Here is a 15,525-nt window from a genome sequence, read left to right on the forward strand (position 1 = left end):
AAAAAAACAAAAACAAGATATTCCAATCCCCCCCAAAATAAAATTACAAAAATTTTAAAAAGCATATTTCAACCCAATAGAAACATATTTCAACCCAATAGAAACTACATAGACGTAGCTAACTCTAAATAGAATTCCCTATCACAGAAAATTATTCAAGTAAAACTGGAAAGGAGAGAAGGTTCTAGAAGAAGTAGAATCTAGAAATGATATAAGAGGAGGCCAGGAGAGAGTCAAGTTTAGAGCATCTTTAACCATTTTCACTCGAGGCGATGATGCAGAGGCCGAGGTTTTAATTACAATGTGCTATTGCGTATGTCTAGATGTCCCTCCAAGCCCCATGTGCTCAAAGATGGAGCTTGTGGAGGGTGACTGGGTTACTGGGGCTCACAGCTAATGCTGTTAGGAGGTGAGAGCTGGTCAGAAGATGTGGGTCACCTAGGCTTGGCCTGGAAGGATTTATGGCCCTCCTCACTTCTCCCTTTGTTCTCTGCCTCCCTCCTGCCCTGCCATGTGCAGCTTCTTGGAGCCTGCCAGCTCAAACATGTGCCAAAATAAACCCGTCCTCCTTTAAACTATGGGTGCCAGGTACTTATCCCGGTGTTAAGAAAGTGACTAAAACAGAAGGCAGTATCATCCCAGCACTAGGGAGGCCGAGGCAGAAAGATCTCAAATTTGAGGCCAGCCTGGGCAATTTAGTGACTGAGAACCTGTTTAACAATAAAAAATAGAAAAAAAGCTGGGGGTGTAGCTCAGTGTGAAGGCCCTGCATTCAATCTTCTGTACCATGAAAAAGAAAACCATGCTTATATCTGCCTGGGTCTCTTGCATTATACTTGTGAAGGATCTGAAGCCTGGGTGGTAACAGAGTCTTCGCGTGACCACACTTTCTGTCAGGCTCCCGAACCCTCTCACAGTACCATCTGTGCACATCCGTGTAAAACTCAATTTCAGCAAACTCTGATCAATCAGATTAGCGAGGACTCCTGCCCCGTTATCTGATCACCCTCCATATCTGATCACTTTCTCATCCTCCATCATCCCCGTAGGCGGTATCTCATTACCCTGGGCTGTCTGCAGCAGAATCCTGTTAGTTCAATTTAGACAGAATCATCCACATCCCTCATGTCCTCTGAGTAATTTTCCACCCATTGATCCCTCCTCTCCCAAGCTGCACTGGAAAGTTGAGTGCCATCTCTCTACCCCACTGCAAAGTCCCTATTACAATGCTCTTCCCTTTGAGAAAAGTCCTCTTGCTGTGGAGGCTTCAATTTTTCTTTTCTTGAACACTGGGATACAGCTCTAGCGGAGGGAGAGAACCCTAATCCGTGGCACCAGCACAGCTAACAGGCTTTCCTCTGAGAGCAGAACTCCTTGAAAGAGCTGTTTGAATTCCTTCTCCCACTTCCGTCCCCCTGTTTCTTCCGCACATGTATGTGCCACCCCACTGTGACAGCTCTGCCTCGCACCAGGGCCTCCCTTGTGGCTGACACCAGTGGCTACTTTCAGTCTCCTAGCTGACCCCTCTGCAGTATCTGACAAATTGATCACTCCAATTCCATCTTCTTTATTTTTTATTTTTGAGACAAGGTCTCAGCATGTAGTTCAGACCATCCTTGAACTCACTAGTACCCCAGACTGGCCTCGAATTCAAGGAGATCCTACTGACTCAACCTGCCAAGTGCTGGGATTACAGACATGTACCACCACACCGTGCTCTAGCGCTATCTCCCTTGAAATACTTTCTCCTACTGCCTTCAAAAACCATCAAGCTAGGGTGTAGCTCAGTAGTAGACCATCAGACTAGCATGAGCAAAGCCCCAAGTCTGACAGCCAGTACTGCCAAACACCAAAACAACCAAACAAACAAACAAAACCCTACCTTTCTATTTGCCACTTCTGCTATCAACGAACTATGCAAGATGTTCAATTTCTTGAGTTCTATACCCATAGAAATACCCATTCCCATTTATATCCTATTTCAAAACACATCCAGCCACTCATTGGGAAAATGCGAAACACTCCCTGGACAAAGGTAAAAAAGTGCCACAAATGTTTCAGGCACGGATCAATAGATTCTGAAATTAGCAAGTGAGAGTTTGAGAATGAGATTACAAGTACTCCAATTATCATCCAAAAGACACTTAGAGAAAAGACAATGACTTTATGATGGGGGATCCTGGCAGACACCACTAACCAAGTAATCATGGTTATCATAGCAGCAGACAGACACAGTGAGTGAGAAGAATCCAACACCACTTCCTGGGTCCTCCTACAAAAACACGTAAATGTAAATGCTAGGAACATCAAAGTAACTCACTAAACAGGCTATCCTCCTCAAAAGAGGTCAAAGACTTGGAAGACAAATACACAGTGAGGAATTGTTCCAGATTATCAGGGATATATCAAAAGCACAGTGGGACGCTGAGCTGGGCCTTGGACAAGGGAAAAACTTCTGGCTTCTAAAGGACATTAATAGTGGAACAACTAATAAAACTTGATAACCCCTATAGATTAAGTGGTAGTACTGTGCCGATGTTAATTTTGTGATTCTGATCATAAGGAAGCAAATAGATGTACTTAAAACTATAAGGTCTCTATCTGTGTAATTTATTCTCAAAAGGTTTAGATTTTAAAAATATTACATATGTATACATGTGGCTGCACAATGAAAAAATGAAAACATCACATTAACAAGATCAGGGTGAAGATTGTGAAAAAAGGCTTTCTATTATTTTTGCATCTCTTCTGATGCGCTTTCAAGCTTCACCGTGCACATGAGCACACATAGATCTGCCCCGCCTGCCGTGCCATGCTCTGCATCAATCACTGCCACCTCTCACCTGGACTAACTTAAGTCAGTGGCCTCTTAATCACTCTTGCTATTTCTGCTCTTACCTCTGTCCTTTCTCTCAAAACAGCCTGCGATCTCAGCAAAGTACATCAGATCCCAGTGTTACAAGCAGCTGAGTTAGTTAGAAATATTATAGGCAGTCAGACAGGGCAGGGCCCTCAAAGGAGCGGGTGCAGAAGCCCAGATACCTTGCAGCCTTGGAGGAGACAAACACCTTCCACTGTGGGCCAGCTCTCAAGACAAAAGGAAAGCAAATACAACCACATCCTGAGGATTGACAGTCCAAATAGTTCTCTATCACCCCAGCAAATCGGAAGTCAGCATCCTAACCCCCTATAGGAAGAGTCACCGCTGTTGAGCATCCTGCTTACTATGTGACTCGCTTCCCCATTTGTTCCCAATTTAATCAATTTTACTAAACAGTTAAACTTATTGGCTAATGATAATTCTGTCCCACTTTCTTCCCACCTTGCGAGTTCCCATTTTTTCCCACATTGGACCACATCTAACCTCAGGATTTTACTTTTTCTTTTAAAAAAGAGTCTTTGGCAACCTGCTCGGGACCCCTTGTGTCCCTCAGACAGAAGCTTTCTTTCTCTCAATAAATATGTTCTGCTCTTTCCCTCCATTGTTCCTGAAATTCATTCCTCAATTTTAGAGAACACATACTAGTACCAGACATCTAGTAGGCTGGGAGTTTCGTTCCCCTCTATCACCAGGATTATTTGCTCAGCATCTTCCACTGCCTTTCCACATCCTTTGGAATAAAAGCTAAGGTCCAGATTGTGATCTACAAGGTCACCCTCTGAGCCGCCTGCCCTGCCTCTACCTTTGATTTCTTGTCTTCCTCCACCCACTGTCCTGGCGGCCTTTCTGAAGATCCCCAGCAGGCTCAGAGCAGGGCCTGGTACCAGCTGTTTCCTCTGTGTGGCTGGTGCCACCCCTACATGTACCCACAGATCCTGCCCTCAAAGCCTTCTCCAGTGCCAGCGCCTCAGTTCCCTCTCTGGGCCACACACTTTCTCTCTTATTTTTCTTCTTGTGGTCATGCATTTTTTTCATGTATTCTATACTTTATAAATTTATCTTGCTTATCTCTCACTAATATACAAATATACCTGTATTTTGGCTTTTATTCACTGCTTAGATCACTCACTGACCAATGTTAGGGACTCAATGTAGAAAAAATGCCCCCAAACCAGGCAAAAGCTTCTTTTGTCATTCTTTGTTCAATGCTAGTCGAAATTGAACTGCCAAGCCAGAGATAACTTGATCAAAGTTTAAACCCACACACTCACCAAGGGAAGCACAGCTGCCTTCCCGTGCCTCAAATGTACAAGCGTATGTGTGAGCAGGAACATAAGCAGCAGATGTATTTAGGAGCGGGTCCCAAACAATGACATTATAAATGACTCCTTGTCCAGGCAGGGAGGAGAAGGAAACGCTTGTCTTATCATTAGCTGTCAAGGTAACCACCTAAAGCCAAAAATAATACATGATTAATATTTAGATTTTTTAAAAGCTATTTTATTATAAGCCTACCTGCATATAATATATATAGACAGAAAGATAGATGATAGATTTTTTTCTTTTTTCTTTTTTTCTTTTTTGAGACAAGGTCTCACTCTGCAGTTCAGGCTGGACTTGAGCTCACTTTATAGCCCAGGCTGGTCTCAAACGTGCAACGATCCTCCAGTCTCAGCCTCCAAAATGCTGGTATCACAGGCATGCGTCACCATGTCCAGCTCCTACACATAATATTAAATTATATTTCTTGTTTAAAATATACACCAACTGATTTCACTTTTCCAAAAGACCAGCCCATATAGTTTATATGTGCTAATAGAGACAAATACCTATACAGAAGGCTTCCACAGATTTCTTTGTAGTATGTTGAATTTTAGTAGCTTAAGTAAAATGTGGTTTAAATAATGGGTAAATGCTAATTGGAAGAAATAAAAAAAGTTTTTAATTTCTTAGATTTGAAGCAATTTAAGAATAGGAATCATTTGTAACTTGTTCACTACTCTCTTTAATACTTAGTATTTGTCAAGGACCACAAATTCACAATGGCTAATCCTGCACACTTCCTAAGGGATAAATGGAGGTTTGGGATTACTGGTATCGCCCTTTTGAGATTTCCCATACTTCCTATGGATGGGCCATCCTCTAAAACTAAACTAAAACCACTAGATTAAAAAGCACTCGAAGGCAAGATTTCTCTTGAGTCATCCTAAATTATCTTTTGCCTCTAAGTCTTCAACCTCGGAGTCTTTGGTTGACCTTGACTCCTCCCCTAACTCCTGTCATTGTAGATGTCCAATAAGTAGTGGCAGGTTTGGAGTGTCTTTGTCTCTGCCCATCCTGAGGCACTGAACTCGCACCACCCCCTTCTTTTGTTACTAAATTTGTTGCTGTTTCTATTTCATCCTTTCACTATAATCCTGCAGTTAGTTAGGGGTCTCAGCCAGGTCCCCAACATATGATTATTAGCACAAAGTAAATATTCAAAAAATGGCATCTATTACTAGTAGCTGTACAGATGGCTTGTTAACATCTTATAGATAACCAATTTATTTTTGTCTCACAGCTTCTCAAATAAGATCACATTACCAACTGCTTTGTCATGCAGTAGTATGAAACTTCAAATATTTCTTTTAAAGGCTGTTCTTTGGGTTGGGGATTTGGCTCAGTGGTATAAGCGTTTGCCTGGCAAGCTCGAGGTCCTGAGTTTGATCCCTGGTACCAAAAAATAAATAAATACAAAGAAATTAGAGATTTTAAATGTCATTCTTTAGACTTTCAATGCTAATAGTACAATCATATATCCACTAGGGAGCCACAATACACAGAAAAATTTGAGTTTCAAAGTGAGTAGCTTTGAACCTCTTAGAAAGGTGGCACTGTTCTTTTTTTCCTTCTTCTTCTTCTTTTTTATTTCTTAGCCTTCAAAATATATGTAGTTTTCTGCACAAAGGATTAGTCAAGTTCAACAAAATGTTAACCTTACCACCTATTCTGCCAAGTTTTTAATCACGAAAAATTCAAACCACGCTGAAAAACGTGAAAAAATAACATAATAAACTGCATACATCATAATTGTCTATAATCTAGCATGTTTCCATCTCCCCTAACTCACTTCCTGTTGTTGTTTTATTTTGTTTTTGCTGCTGGACGTTTTCTATTTTGGCTGGGCTGAGCATCTCCGATAGAGTACCCTCCAAGCGGTGGTGGTGATTTCCAACTGCATTCTACATGAGCATCCATGTGGGCTGACTTGTTTCCAGTGGAACTAGCTTTGACCACCGGGGTAAGATTCACATTGTGCTACTGTTTCACCCTGGAAGAAGCTGTTGCTTAGCAACTGAAATTGTGGCGTGAAATAGCCTGTTCTCCAAAACCAGTTCACCTGATAATCCCTGCCTGAATGTTTTCAGTGGGGAGGTGCCACAAAATAGTGACTTTCCATTTGCCTCTTCATCTTTCTCTTCATCTTCATCTTATCTTCTTCATCTTCTTTCTGTATTCCTTGGATTGAATTCAGGATTCAACACTTCCGCACTGAGCTACACTCCGGGTCCTTTTTTATTTTTTTTAAAGTTTGAGAAACACTCTCACTAAATTGTGGAATCGCCAGACTGGGCTTAAATACTCCTGAGATTACAGGTGTATGCCAGCACAACCATCTGGTGACTTTCTGATTCAGATTCTTTTTATATATTATAGCTGGCATTCTTCTGTAAAGAATTTTCTTTCATCAACTGGAATTTGTTCAGTTTGTCTCTCTCTTTTTTTTTTTTTTTTTTTGTCTTTTTCCTTTTTAATCGGTACCAGGGATCGAACTCATGACTGCCTGCTTGCAAGGCAGGTGCTTATGTCGCTGAGCTAAATCCCCAGCCCCTATTTTTGTTTAAACACTGTAACTTTCATACTTGCCAAAAGATTTTAACCAATAGTTATTAGAGTACATAGAAAATTAAGCACCACTTCCACGCATGTCCCAAGATTACCAGTTCATAGGTGTAGCTGCAATGAAAACATAGCTTACATGCATCGCCTTAAAGGCCAACATCTTTCTGGGATACCACTAGCAATGACTCTTGTCATTAAGAACTAGTAGTCTACTTAACACCAGCTGGATTACATGAGCATGGCACTGAGCAAAGATGCTCCACCTGAGAAAAGTTGCCAGCATAAATAGGTGGAGAAGGAGAAGGCGTTAATGAATTGTTGCATTGAGGCATTGTGGGTTCTCCTATGTATTGCTGTTTGAGCCGTTGGTTCTCCTGGAGAAGCTCTGGTCCTCACGTCGAGCATTGCTTCCTGGCTCCGGAGGGGAAGACGTGTGCTGCTTGGTCTCTAGGATGGGCTCGTCACACTGCTTCCTGGCATGTACCAGAATGTGATTGTCGTCGTTGGAGCTTGGGACCTCCGTGTCGCTGAGGATGGCTGTGGTGCTTTTCACGACAGCCTTAGTCTTTGTTGTGAGTGTGACTTCTCAGCTCCAGCATAGAACCCTCATCCCACCAGCATAGCTCCTTCACCCTGCCAGCATGGACTTTCTGGCTTCCACCACTGACCTTTGGGCATTCAGGGCACAGATTCATAAAAGAGACTGGTGTGAGTCCTTCTTGTAGGCTCTGGACCTCCAGTTGGACTCGTGGGAGGCATTGTTATGAGCTCTGGGTTTTCATCTGGACTCATGTGGGACGTTGCTGTGGGATTTAGGCCCTTGACTAAATATTTTTTTTTTTCTTCATTTTTATCCGGGATCGAACTCATGACCGCCTGCTTGCAAGGCAGGTGCTTATGCCACTGAGCTAAATCCACAGCCCCTTGACTAAATATTCTATGTCTTTGGTGTTGTGGATAGATCTCCTGCATTTTCTTGTGTTAACTCCTGGTGACCATTATAAAACAATATTATAAACTCCATGTCCTGATTCTAGTTGTTCTCCTTATAACCCCTGATTACAATAACTCTCCAAATGGAAACACAGTAAAAAAAAAAAAAAAAAAAAAAAAAAGAAAGAAAGAAAGAAAAGAAAAGAATAAAGTGATCAAATATCAAGAAAACAGTAAAGAAATAAGATCCGGGTAGCTTCTCCCCTCCTCAGCCCCTATGAAAGCATCATAATCTAGCCACACGTGCCTTGGGAGCTGGACTTACCTTCGCAGCACTGGCCTTCACCTGGAACACCTGGGCCATTCTCTGCAGGTGCTGCAGTAGCACATCTTCTGCGAGCTCATTCTCAGGCAGAAAATACTGATATACATCGTACTGCAACCTCCACCTAAACTCCTGGCCCATCCCAGTATCACAGGATGGAGGAGTCACGTCTCTAAAGCCAACCAAGAAAACAGAACATCAGTCTTGTGTCATGCGGGTTTATCTATAAAAAAGAGCCAAAAGCTCTAATTAAAAACTTTGTTTTTTTATTACCAGGGATAGAACTGAGGGCCTTGAGCATGCTAAGGTAAGTGCTCTGCCACTGTGCTACAGCTCCAGCATTAATTTCAAACCTCTGCAGCAACAATTCCCATCTAATTGTTCCCCTTTCACAGAGGCATGAATGGCATTCTGGAGAAAACTATCACAGTGTTGTGGACCAAATGATGTGATCTCCTAAAATTCCTGCTTTGAGTCAATGCCCAGTGTGACGGCCTTAGAAGGTAGGGCCTCTCAAAGGTAACTCAGTTATGAGTGTGGAGCTCTCAAGAATGGAATCAGAGCCCTTTTATCAGACTCTGAGAGCTCTCTAGTCCTCTTTCTGTCTTACAAGAATACAGGACAAGGGTGAAACCAGGAAGAGCGGTCTCACTAGAACCAAGCTGTACTGGCAACCTCCTCTTAGACCTCAGCCTCCAGAGCTATAACATATAAACTTCATTGATCATAACTTATTCTGTGGTACAAGCTGAGCATTCTTAACTCAAAAACCTGAAACCTGATTGGCACTCATCTGACACATGAAAAGCTTTAGATTCTGGATTTTCAGATTAGGGATGTTCAACTGGTAAAGTGTATGCAAATATTCCAAAATCCACAAAAACTGAAATCTGAACTTTAACCATGCCAGATAAGAGATACTTACTTAATCTGCACTGTCTTGTAAGACACAGAGAGACAATTTAAATAACCAGATTCTACCGCCATTTGGTAGCTGTGTGCATATGGGAAAGTTGCCTCTATTACCCTCTAAGACCTCTCTGTAACATAAGAGCAATTGCTCTTAACTTCTTAAAATTGTCAGGGTTAAATGACAGAGAATGTAGTGCTTGGTACGGCAGAAGAGACAAGGAAGCATTCGAATGTTATTCAACATTATCACTCTATTAAAATGGAAACTCGGGCAGTTTTAAATTAAAAATGATCTTTATAAAACATAACGATGTTTCAGAACAGATTCTCTCTACATGTACAGTGCTCTATAAAAGCTAAGGTGGCCAGGTGTGTGGGACACCCCTGGAAGGCAGAGGGAGGAGGATCACCTCGAGTTCCAGGCTGGGCTACAAAGCATGACTCTGTCTCAAAACTCAAAACCAAAAACCAAACAAAAGCTAAGATGTACTTCCAAACTTGTAACAAACTCGAATCTGGCTCTTCAAATAAAGAATTCAGGGTTTGATCACTTTTTTCATGCCTATGTCTTGTAATCTGAGCAACTACTTTGAAGATAACAATATGCAATATATTAACCATTGTTGATCTCCTATTATTTTGTTTTAAAATTCTGTATCTTTTCTTTATTCTTTTTCCATTTCAAAATTTTTAAAAAAGTGCTGGGGAGGAATATCAGCTATAAAGGACAGTTAAATGTTAGTAATGAGGTTTAAGTTATACTAATCACTCAACTTCTAAAAAAAAAAAGTCAATTTTACTACAGAGAACTACAGGCTGCCGAATCTAGTCATGAATGTTCTAAAAGCAATTTTAGGGGACGGGAGACAGTCATACCTCGCATAGCCTAGGTTTGCTGGAGCAAACTTGATAGTCGTTTCAAAGAAATTATACTCCAAGTAAATGTTGGGATCAATATCTAAATCAAACTCCAAATTACAGCCTCCAGGGATAGGATCTGGATGAAAAATAGGGAAGTTACTAAGTGAAGAATTCTTATATATCCAAATCGACCTCAGAAAAAACCCAGACTTTAACAGGAACTCCCCCAAAGAAGTGAAAGATTAAACACAGAGCTTCTGCTTTGCTCTATGGACTGAGGTTAAAGAGAATAAAGTTCATTGAGAGTAAGCAAGGGATAGGAAGCCTTTTCTGTAAAGGGCCAAACAGTGAGTATTTTAGGCTTTGCAGGTCTGCAGGTCTCTGTGACAACCACCCCACGCTCCCCTTGTGGTGAAGTCACCAAAGACAATATGCAAATGAATGGACATAGCTGTGTTTCAATAAAACTTTATGCACAAAGACGAGCAGCAAGGTGGATTTGGCTGGTGATCTACAGTTTGCCAATCTCTGCCCTCCCAGTTAAAAGCATTACAGGAGGCAAAGATTCTTAAACTAGTATTCAAGAGGGGGTTTTCAGGAGCTACAAGAATGTGCTGAAATTGTGTGCCAAATGTAAAATCTGCATTGCCTTGGGGGAGAAGCTCTTACTTTATTGGTTGAGTCTGTGACCTCTGAAAAAGCTTACAATGCTACAAACAGAGGAGGAAAAACACTGCCACAGAGAAAAGTTGCTCAGTGGGCAAGAGAGGAAAAAGTGTCCACTTTTCACCAGCCTCTTCAACAGGGAGACAGATGGGGTTGTCCTCACCACTGGAACAGTGTGGGAACGCAGGAGTAAAAGTAAGACTCAAGACCACTTTTGGGAACAACATTTGGATATATAATTTAGTTTACTTTAATAATATGGCTAAATGGGCTCTTGTTTTCCTGCTAGAAATCCTCTTCATGACCTTTACATGGAGCAAACTTTGAAAGTCAATTGACATTAGCTCAGCTCCATATAAAGCACCATCAATAGTGTACTCAAGAGAAGTTGACAAAAGACAGAGCAAGTAAACCCATTTAAAGATTTCAGAGACCACTACCTCATTCTCACCCCTGGGCCTCAGTTTCCACCGTCTTGGAATTCCAGTGGGGGGTTTCTCCAGGTCAAATGGAACATGCAAAGGGCATGTCTGCCTCAGTATCACCTGCAGACTTCCCCAAAACTTTGAGATTTTTTATGTTCTTCCTTTCCTGTGCTTACAAAAACTCATCACACTGTATTCCTGTTGAAGCTCCACAGTTTATAATTTTTCCTCATGCACGGTCCTTGCTGGAACTCTAAAGTCTGTGGCTTTTTATCAGGTCATTAAACATTAGTTACAGATAACATTTTCCTCCCTACTAACTGCTCAGTTTCTACGTACTTTACTTCCCACCGCTCCTTTCCTTCCCTCTATCCCCAAACTTTAATAGTAGTAGAAATTCCTGTACCTCACCTGGATCACTGTAACTGTTTTCATCGCTACTATGTCACTAAAAGGACTTGCACTAAAGGCAGCTGATGACTCCTCCTTGCTCTACCAAATAGACACTTCTGGTCACCTCTCTCTGTCATCTAGTAGTCTGACTCCTTCTAAAGGCAGGACCTCGGGGCTTTCCTATCTCCAGGACCACTCGGTCCTGCACATGTTCCTCTGCAATAAGGAAGTATCCACCAGAAACTTACTGGACACACAGCAAGCACTAGGAAAGTACCTGCTACTATTTTCTCTCCTAAATCTCTAAGCACCTGCCTGGCCAATCTCAATCACACCCTCGGCTTTCACTAGGAGCTATGGAACTGAATATCTAACCTTGCTCCTCCCCTCCAGGCCTGTGCTGGTCACTATGCATTTCCATCCAGGTGGCCCACAGGCCTCTTAGATTCATGGTGTCCCAAACCCAAGTCACCATCTTCTCCATCCCACCCCAGGCAACATCCAGCACAACAGCGCTGCTCCTATGCCTATTTTGCGTTTCCAAACAGGAAGCCTGTGCCCCTTTCCTATAACCCAGTCACTGGTCAGTCTATCTTCCAAACATCTCCAGCTCAGACCTTCTTCTCCACCCCCTAGCTTGTGCCTCTGTTCAGATCCTCATTTCTCACTTTGAGCCCTCAAAGCTGTGCTGATTCCTGGCTGTGTTGTGACTTCTCCAATTCGACCTGCTCACTGCTTCTGGAGTTAGCTTTCTAAGCGATGCAACAAACCACACCTCTGCCTAAAAAGCCTCACGCTTCCCTAGGACAAGTCTCAGGAGAGAGTGCAAACCGTGCACACACAGGGCCCTCCACACCCTGGCTCCAGCCACACCCACTACTCACCCTTCTCCAGGCACACTCTCCTTCATCACCCTGTGCTTACTGCTGCCTCTGCCTAGGGTAACTACTAAATAGTTAAGGACTGTGTTACTGCTTCTCCTTAAGTGTTTTTGAGTGAATAAATGGCTTTTAATCACTACCTGAGCTTTCAACGAGAATGCCTATTCTTGGACTCCCTGGCTATGAAAATATTTCTGACACAATAAATTGCACTTGTAACAACCTTAATAGAATGACTTCTCTTCCATTTGCACAAGCATATCCCATGGTCCTCAGAGTAAGAGGGAGTCAAAGACAGGAAGGTTACCTCTTTCCGAGTAAGAGAGCGGAATGGCCACACTCTGGACAGGCTTCGCATCTACAGATGCCAGATACCAAGTGCACGTACTCTGCTCTGGTCTCAGAATGGAAACCAGTCCTTTGTCATTGCCTGTGGCAGAAGTGCTGGGGAGGACAGTCTGCAATGAAGCATAAAGGTCATCACAAGTAGGGAATGAGCAACACACAGACACAACCGAGGTCATCAAGGAGGCACTAGTCACATGCGGCTCCATATTGTCTCAGAACTAAAAGGGAAGAAGACCAGAACTTCCTCCAATAAGTAAAGAACTCTTTCATCCCCAGGTTCACGTGGCCACGCCCACACACAGGAGGCCTCTTTAAGACACATAACTGTCTTAGTCACTTGGGGTTGCCACAACAAAGTAGCATAAAATACGTGATTCATAAGCAATAAAAATTTATTTTCTAGCTATCTGAAGGCTGGAATTCTAAGATCAGGGTGCCAGCATGATCAAGTTCAGGAGAGGGTCATCTTCTGGACTGTATACTGCCAACTTCCAGCTATATCCTTATGTAGGAGAGGCGACAGGGAGCTCTGGGAGAGGGGTCTCTTTTCTAAGGGTCCTAGTTTTATAAAGCCAGAGCTCTAGTGACCTAGCACCTCCTACAGACCCACTTCCTAGTGCACAGCAGTGATCCTTGGTCAGGAACTGCATGGTGAATTTCTGAAGCATTTCAGCTCGCCTGCATCAAGATTCACTACGTTATGTACTGGGGCTACCAAGAAAAAGACATAAACCCAGGCCTCTAGGGCTTCACAGTTGGTAGAAAGCTTTACTGAGTTATTGTATAATAACATACATTATTGGCTAGGATTTGATACATGTAGATACCAATGAAACCATCAGCATTTCACGATTGTGAATACATGCATTATCCCAAAAAGTTTCTTTGTGCCCCTTCCTAATCTTTCCTCACGCTCCTCCCTTCTAGAATTCCCCATGCCCAGCTATCTAGAAAGCTTTCTGAATAACAAAACGCTAAGCTAAGACATAATAGGATCAGTGTCTTTGTAAAGCTAAGAAAAGAGGAAGAGGAAGGGACTGATCAGTTTCAATTTGACAAGCATTAAGTGAAATTGATTACCTACGGGGTTAGGAGTATCAACTGTCATGATGACTCAAAAGAAAAAGAAACCACAACAGTGCCATGCTACATCAGGAAGCACACAGGAAACAGAAACAACTGTCTTCAGAAAGACAGCTCCCTTTCAGAGCCATGTGCAGTGGGACCTTATGACCCAAGAAATGAAATCTGGGATAACCAAGGAAAACTGAGATCCTTGCTGTGTGGAGATCAAGGCCCAAGATGCTATTCATCCAGGCCACTTCTGTCCCTTATGAGTCACACTCATACCTCTTAATCTGGTTTCAGATATAGAAATGGCATTGTGGCTACTTTATTGTACTATTGTTAGAATTAACTATATGGAAGCCAAACATGAGGATTCAGAACAGGGACTAGAGAGTCCCACTCTGGATCTTTCCATGACATAAATGTACAGGCCCCCAGGACATTACATCTTTTCCTGGGAGAGAGTCCCTAGTGTCTGGCCTCAGGACCTTTAGAACCACTGGCTTAGCACACAGCAAGCATCCAGTTATGTACATTTCTCTGTCCACATGCTCTCTCTTATCTTCATGGCTGTCAGTGAAATCCTCTTGTTTGTGACAGTGCAGATGAAAATGGAGATAATTATATTAAGTGAAATAAGTTGGGTACAGAAAAGCAAGTACCATATGATTTCACTCCTATGCAAAATTTACCAAAAAAAAAAAGGCTGTTATAAAATTTGAGCTGGGCCAGGGATATACCTCAGGGGCATAGCACCTGTCTGGCAAATGCAAGGTCATGACTTCAATCCCTGGCACAGACAGACAGAAAGAAAGAAAGAAAGAAAGAAAGAAAGAAAGAAAGAAAGAAAGAAAGGAGTTTGAGTGTTTTCACCATGATAAAAAGATAAATCCTCAAGGGGGCAGACATTTCCATTATATAGTTTATACATCTATCGAAACACCACACAGGTACCACACAGGTACCCCATGAATATGTAGAATTCTGGGGTTTTTTGTTTGTTTGTTTTGTCTTTTGGTGCTAGGGATCGAACTCATGACCTTGCGTTTGCCAAGAGAATTCTATTTTTATGTATCAGTTAAAACAAATTTAAACTTATCATTAAAAATATTGTCTTTGCTGTGATGTCATAAGAAGGAAATCATTATTTGCCTATCAAAAAACTTTAATTATATAGGAAGACTGCCTCAAAAACATTTTTTTTAAAATACAACTAGCAAAAAGGCAGAAGTGTGTGGACGGGCTCAGTGACAGAGGTCTGCAGTCCCAGCTACTTGGGAGGCTGAAGCAGGGAGCTCACAAGCAAACTCAAGACCAGCCAGGCCAAGTTAGTGAGATCCTATCTCAAAGTAAAACATAAAAAGGAGTGGGACATAGCTCAACTGTAGAATACCCCTGGGTTGGATCCCTAGTACCAAAATAAATACAAAATACAAAAAAGACATCACCTCTGTGTTATTTTACTGTATCTCCTATGAAAAAACCTAAATAGGAGTTTTATCTTTGAATTTCATACCAGAAAAAAAAAATACTTAATCTCTTTTGATGAATTGGAAAGCTTTTTCCTGTCCATGAAAGTTATAAAACTTAGTAAGTTTTATTCTGCTCTGGCTACAAAGAACTCCAGAAAAATCAACGGATTACAGACACTGTTATCACTTGCATCTGATATAATTTATTGTCTTTTCTATTGGCCAAACCCTTGCATTTCTAGTTTATTAACTACCTTACACACACACACACACACACACACACACATTTTTCCCTTCTTTAAATCTTTTTTAAAATTTCTTTTGGTTATATACACAGTTTTAAAACCTTCACAGTAAGGTTAATAAGGAATAAGACAACCAAAATAATTAGTAGGAAAGACAGTAGGACCAGTGTCTGTAGAACCACATATGAGTTCCATCAAGGTAGCTTTGTTTACCAAACTCTAGACTATTA

The 15,525-nt window shown here is 41.8% G+C and overlaps 1 protein-coding gene across 1 annotated transcript in view; it reads right to left on the minus strand.

Annotated features, from left to right (window-relative positions):
- Tm7sf3 (transmembrane 7 superfamily member 3) overlaps positions 1–15,525 on the minus strand; it is a 41,561-nt gene that overhangs the window by 14,429 nt on the left and 11,607 nt on the right. Inside the window, exons 3-6 of the mRNA XM_003470341.5 lie at positions 12,470–12,620; positions 9,813–9,933; positions 8,025–8,196; positions 4,153–4,330 (exon numbers count right to left, since the gene is read on the minus strand). Of these exons, the coding sequence (XP_003470389.3) occupies positions 4,153–4,330; positions 8,025–8,196; positions 9,813–9,933; positions 12,470–12,620 (622 nt within the window). The remainder of the gene's footprint in view (positions 1–4,152; positions 4,331–8,024; positions 8,197–9,812; positions 9,934–12,469; positions 12,621–15,525) is intronic.

Source organism: Cavia porcellus, unplaced genomic scaffold (genome assembly GCF_034190915.1).
Source record: "Cavia porcellus strain 051 isolate PalLab524CR breed Dunkin Hartley unplaced genomic scaffold, mCavPor4.1 scaffold_27, whole genome shotgun sequence".
NCBI classification, from domain to species: domain Eukaryota; kingdom Metazoa; phylum Chordata; class Mammalia; order Rodentia; family Caviidae; genus Cavia; species Cavia porcellus.